General features: G+C 42.8%; 1 protein-coding gene across 1 annotated transcript in view; it reads left to right on the forward strand.

Annotated features, from left to right (window-relative positions):
• Positions 1-6,150, forward strand: part of LOC131356454 (adhesion G protein-coupled receptor A3-like) — a 31,463-nt gene extending 25,313 nt beyond the window's left edge. The window contains exons 12-19 of the mRNA XM_058395505.1: positions 108-308; positions 504-693; positions 1,254-1,462; positions 1,762-1,886; positions 2,211-2,334; positions 3,026-3,171; positions 3,341-3,436; positions 4,315-6,150. Coding sequence (XP_058251488.1) covers positions 108-308; positions 504-693; positions 1,254-1,462; positions 1,762-1,886; positions 2,211-2,334; positions 3,026-3,171; positions 3,341-3,436; positions 4,315-5,794 — 2,571 coding nt within the window. The 3' untranslated portion in view covers positions 5,795-6,150. The remainder of the gene's footprint in view (positions 1-107; positions 309-503; positions 694-1,253; positions 1,463-1,761; positions 1,887-2,210; positions 2,335-3,025; positions 3,172-3,340; positions 3,437-4,314) is intronic.

The raw sequence follows: 6,150 nt of genomic DNA on the forward strand, positions 1-6,150 counted from the left end.
GTGTTTGATGAAGTCTGTTTATGGACATAGCCGGTAAAATATAGTCTGTTTGTTTTGTTTTTTTTCTGTCTGTTTGTACATGTATTGATTGACATTTTCCTCAGCAGAACTCCCACAACATTGCAGTGGAGGCGCATGTGATTAAAGCCAGCAGTTTTAACGGCATGACCTGCACGCTGTTCCAGAAGGTGGCACCAGAGCGCACTTTGATTCCCCACCTGGGAAATTTAAACCCTGACATTAACCTCGACCGGCAGCTTAGCTTCAAATGTAATGTGACCAGCAATCTCTCTGCCCTGGCTCTAAAGGTGTGCTTTTTGTTACTTATCCACCAAAGAAATCATCAGTTTTTATAAAATAAATACTTAAAAATACCTTAAGCACTGTCCAGAAAAGTGGAAATAGCAGTAGGAATTGTGTGTAAAGAACTGTTTTCTTAACATTAAAATTTAGGATGTAATTGTATGTAAACAGTATACTCCTCTGTCTCTGATTATGTGCAGAACACTATAGTGGAGGCATCAGTGCAGCTACCTCCATCTCTCTTTTCCTCTTTGCTGAGCTCCGGTCAAGCTGATGATGGCAGTTATAAGCTGCAGTTGCTGGCTTTCCGCAACGGCAAGCTTTTCCCCCCTACAGGCAACTCAACCAAGAGGAGAAGCGTTGTCACTCCTGTCATCCTCACCAAGATAGGTAAAACTACATCACCTTAAACCAGAGTCTTCCTCAGCACATTTGCTCATTAGTGTTAAGTAGGAGGTGTTTACGTTTTCATGACCGAGAGATTGGTGCAGGGGTGAACAAATCATAAATTTAATACCTGGCCTACCAGCATAGTGAAGTCCAGCTAGCTGCACTGTTACATGTTATATTTGCCTGGAAACTGTTTAGGTTTAAAAAGTGGTAGGTAATGTAATATAATACTCTGTAATAAGCTAGATAGCTAGTTAATTGCACTAATACAGACTGAACGAAACATATCCGTATATGATTATCCACTTCTACCAGAGCTTCTAATGTAGTATTTGGTCATTATCCAGTGTTTCTTTTTGTGCATTACACATAACAGACACTATTGAAGTCAGGCTAGCATCTTTGTTTCATCTCCTTTAATGTTTCTTTGTTTTGCACTTTATTTTGCTCAGAAACCGAAATGTTGAAAATATGACACTTACTTCAAGGATTCAAGGAATTTCATTTCTGTTCACACTGAAATGAGCTGATATGAATGTCTTCCTGTGTGTCACTTTCAGAGGGACTCTCTCTGCAGTCTCTGCGCAGTCGAGTGAATGTGACCCTGCGGCGCTTTGTGCATGGTTTGGACCCTGTGGCTGCACGCTGGGATTTCACTGCTCAGGAGGGTCAGGGCAGCTGGCAGTCAGAGGGCTGCACCATCCTACAGCATGACGGCAACTTCACTACACTCTCGTGTGACTCACTTAGTAACTACGCCCTTCTGATGGTCAGTACTAACTGACTGGCTGACTTTCTTTTTATATAAGTCATTTATAGGCTGTTAACATAAGGGATTTGTCAGAGGGGTTGTTAATGAGGCAGTGGCTACAACCTAAATGTTCTGTTACTTTTGTCTATAAAAGTAAAAAACTGACATTCTAGGTAGATGTCTGGTGGAGTAAAGGAGTAAGTGTTCTAACAGTAAATAAGTGTGACTCAACAAGGAACACAAAGCTAATCAAAAATGGCAGCAGATATTAAGCGTGTGTATTAATAGATGTTTTATTTGGTGCTCGTCTTCAACAGGATCTGACAAGGACGGAGCCCACAATGCACAGCTTCAAGCCTCTTCACCCAGTCATTTACATCTCAGCCATCATGCTTAGTCTCTGTCTGCTGGCCATCATCTTCAGCTACATTTATCATCACAAGTAAGGAGTCCTTCCATCTATAAGGGAGCTAGCAGTTAGCATCACAGTGGCCAAATCTGAGTACTGAAATAGTTTGGATGGATATTGATGTGTTTTCTGTCTAATTCACTTGAGACTATTAATCTTTATTGAGCCCTGGCAGTGCTGTTGCACAGAAAATGCTGAGGTATTTAGGCAGGAACAGAACTGAGACTGACACACTAGACTAGCATGAATCAATCTCTGAAGTTGGACTTGAATGGTTTGTCTGCTTAATGCTGTTACAGTCACAGGAAAGCTTGGAACGAACTTGCCTCATTACTTTACTTTTTTTTGTCTTCACAGATCTGTGTGTATTAGTAAGAAGTGCTGGCACATGCTGATTAATGTGTGCCTGCATATGCTCCTTACCTGTGCTGCATTCGCTGGGGGCATCAACCAGACTTCCTACGCCAGTGTGTGCCAAGCGGTATGAGCTTTTTGTTGATAAACATAAAATCCTTAGTTTAATGTAGAGCCTGTTTATGAGGTGCATCTAATACTTGTGTAGATACACTACCAGTCAAAAGTTTGGACACACCTTTTAATTCAGTGTTTTTTGTTTAGGGATTTATTTTCTACATTCTAGAACAATACTGGAGATTTCAGAACTATGAAATAACACACATGGACTTAAGTGATCCATATGTAATGACAAAAAACAGTCAGTTGTTATTTTAAGACACGAAGGTCAGGTGTTCTGGAATAGTTCTTGCAAGAACAGTATTGTCAAGTGCATTTGCAAAACCCATCAAGCACCATGATGGAACTGGCTCACATGAAGACCATCCCAGTAAAGCAAGACCAAAACTTACCTCTGCTGCAGAGAAGTTCATTTAGAGTTACCAGCCTCAGAAATCACCAGTTAACAGTACCTCAGATTAGAGCCGTTATGAAGGCTTTACAGAGCATCAGTAGAAGACATATCTCAATATTAACTGTTCAAAGGACATTATAGTGTATTTCGGCCACCTTCAGCATTGTTTTACAATGTAGAAAGAAATAAACATTAGGAAAGACCATGTAATTAGAAGATGTGTCCAAACTTTTGACTGGTAGTGTATGTGTGAATTTGTTAAGCTTGGTTGTAATTGAATGTGTGTGTGTCCTGTTTGTGTCAGGTGGGTATAGTGCTGCATTACTCTACACTGGCTACAGCCTTGTGGTCAGGCGTCACAGCTCGGAACATCTACAAGCAGGTCACACGCAAGACCAAGCATTACGAGGAGCTTGACGAACCTCCTCCTCCACCCAGACCCATGCTGAGGTAACCACAAAAACCATTTCCCATAAAATAAATATCTATGCTAATGTCCATCATTATTGTCTTATCAAAGATGTGTGTAACAAATTTATGTATTTTGCTTTGAAAGGCATTTGTTTGTTTATACTGTCAGGATTAAATGTTTGCTTTGTTTTTCTGTTTTGCTCTTTAGATTCTACTTAATAGGTGGAGGCATTCCCATCATCGTTTGTGGCATAACTGCAGCTGCTAACATCAAAAACTATGGAAGTCGGCCTGGTGCACCTTAGTAAGTATGCTGTTTCAGAGCAACATCACCATTGTTATTTGAAAGGGGCTCTGGTGATTAGCATGAATCTCATGAGACTCCTGTGTGTCTGTGTGGGAAAAAAAGATTATGCAAAGCAATTTGTTGAACTGCCTTCATAGCTTGTTCAAACATGTAGAAAAGTCTTTTAGTGCATTTGCAGAAAACTTGTCACGTATTTTGATGTAAGTTCTGGTCAGAATGACGCAAATATATATATTTGTGCTTGCACGGGAGTGGATGTACTTGCCAGTGTGATGCAGGGAACAGACAGCAATTAAATCTTTTACTTGACACAATTGTCATATTCATAGTTTTGTATACCTACAAGATGTTTTTTGGCATATGCTGCCCACATGCTGCAGTGTGAATAATGAATACTTTGCTGAGGCAATAACTTGAGGCACTGTGAAGTTATGTGAGCCTAATTATGACGATCTATTTTTAGCCAAAGCCTAGCCATCCCGTGTCTGCCAGTTTTCCAGCCTCTCAGTTCTTCACTACTCAGTAGTGATAACTGTTTGGGCTGTGTAAGAGGAGAGTGATTTGGACATCTGTACCATCTGAACTCTTTAGCATTTAATTAAGTTGTTCCACTTAAACAATAGCAGTGTGATTAAATATATGGATAAGGAACACTAAGCAGACATCTGCTTAATTAGAAAGGAAAAAATGAAACAGAAATGCATCACTGTATGCCTAATTGTACATTATTAATATTCAGCTCCATTGTGGCCTGATCTACATCTTTCTCTACTCATGAATAGTTTTAAATAAATGTAAATGCACTCAGTACTAGGATTTGGTGTGCACGTAATTTATTGTACTTAATTAAGTAAAACCATGTGTTATCTCCTCAGCTGCTGGATGGCATGGGAGCCTAGTTTGGGCGCATTCTATGGTCCAGTGGCCTTCATCATCTTTGTGGACTGCATGTACTTCCTGAGTATTCTTCTTCAGCTACGGCGTCACCCAGAACGACGCTTTGAGCTTAAGGAACAGCCAGAGGAGCAGCAAAGGCTCTCTGTGACTGAGATTGCAGGCAGTACCTCTGCCCATGCTGAAACATCTGGACCAATATCATTGTCAGCACTTGAGAATGAGCACACATTCTTAGCGCAGCTGGTTGGCGTGGCCGGAGCTTTGGCGCTGTACACACTGCTGTGGCTGTTTGGTGCGCTTGCTGTATCTCAGGAGCATCCACTGGATCTGGCCTTCTCCTGCCTCTTTGGCGTGGCTGCTTTGGCCCTGGGAGCCTTCATTGTTGGCCATCACTGTGTTACACGCCAAGACATGCGCCGCCACTGGGCACAGGCCTGCTGCCTTGGACATCAGAGGTATACCATGCAGGTTGATGCCCTCCTGGCACCGATGACGGGGGCCTCTGGGGATGGGTCAACCAATACAGGAAATGGTGAGGTAGCACGTTGCCATACTACTGGAACCGAGTCATCTTGTACCAATAAGAGTGCACAAACTGTGCGCAACTCCACCCAAGGCTGCAAGCTGACCAATCTGCAAGTAGAAGCAGCTCAGTGCAAAGCAGTTCCTGCACCGACCAATGGCACTGCTATATTAGACAACAGTTTAACCGAGCACTCATTGGATAATGAGATCAAGATGCATGTTGCTCCTGTCGAAGTCCAGTATCGTCCCAATGTTACCAGCAATGGCCACCCTGCAATGGGGAGTGCCAATGGCAACATCAACGGACCCCCTGGGAGGCACCACAAGAACCGAGCACGGGCACATCGTGCGAGCCGACTCACTGTTCTGCGGGAGTACGCCTACGACGTGCCCACCAGTGTGGAGGGCAGTGAGCATAGTGCCCCCCAGAGACGCCACCACCACGAAAGCTTACATGCCCGCAACAGCCGCCGTGCTGCGTACCTGGCATACCGTGAACGCCAGCAGAGCCAACTCCAGCAGGACAGCAGCGATGCTAGTGCCAGCCTGCCACGTCGCACACGCCAGTTCGACAGGGGTGCCAGCAAAGGCACAGGCACCGCTGTTGCCAATGGCCTCGGGAACAGACGTCTCCGGAACAGTCTGGGAAGCGGCCTTGGTAGTGGGACAATTAACAGCCAAAGCAACGGGGTTAGTAATGGATGTGTAGTAGGGGAGGAAGCTGAGACTGAAGTGTCAGGCTCAGTCAAAGACTGCCCAAAGCAGCCCCTCCCCGTTGAACTGGAAGTTCAGCCAAAGTCATATGGGCTGAACTTGGCATCAGAGAACAGACTTGCTAAAAGCTCAGAGAGGCAACAGAACCTGTCACCTCTTAATACAGACAGCTCAGCCACCATTAAGACTGGTTTGTGGAAACATGAAACTACAGTGTAGAAGAATTTCCAACCTCAGTGACTGCTATTTACACTTTTCTGTCTAACTGTGAACCTTTTTTTTTTTTTTTTTTAAATTTTCGACAGTATATTTTAAGTGTTTTGAAGAAAATGGAATTTATAAATTAGTTGTTTTGAAGAAGTCACCTGTTAGTATACCACTTGCTAATTGTTATAGACGATCTATAAATGATCTATTTTTATATCAATTATTTCTTTTTCACATGTGCGCATGATTTTGTATGCTAAGGTGCACAAAATGTGGGCATGTATAGGGTTGGTTCTTTTGTTCAAACCTTTTCTGGTATAATTAAGCAGTTGCAAAATGCATTTGTGAAATTAAAAAAAAAAGGCTAA

Source organism: Hemibagrus wyckioides, linkage group LG07 (genome assembly GCF_019097595.1).
Source record: "Hemibagrus wyckioides isolate EC202008001 linkage group LG07, SWU_Hwy_1.0, whole genome shotgun sequence".
NCBI lineage: Eukaryota > Metazoa > Chordata > Actinopteri > Siluriformes > Bagridae > Hemibagrus > Hemibagrus wyckioides.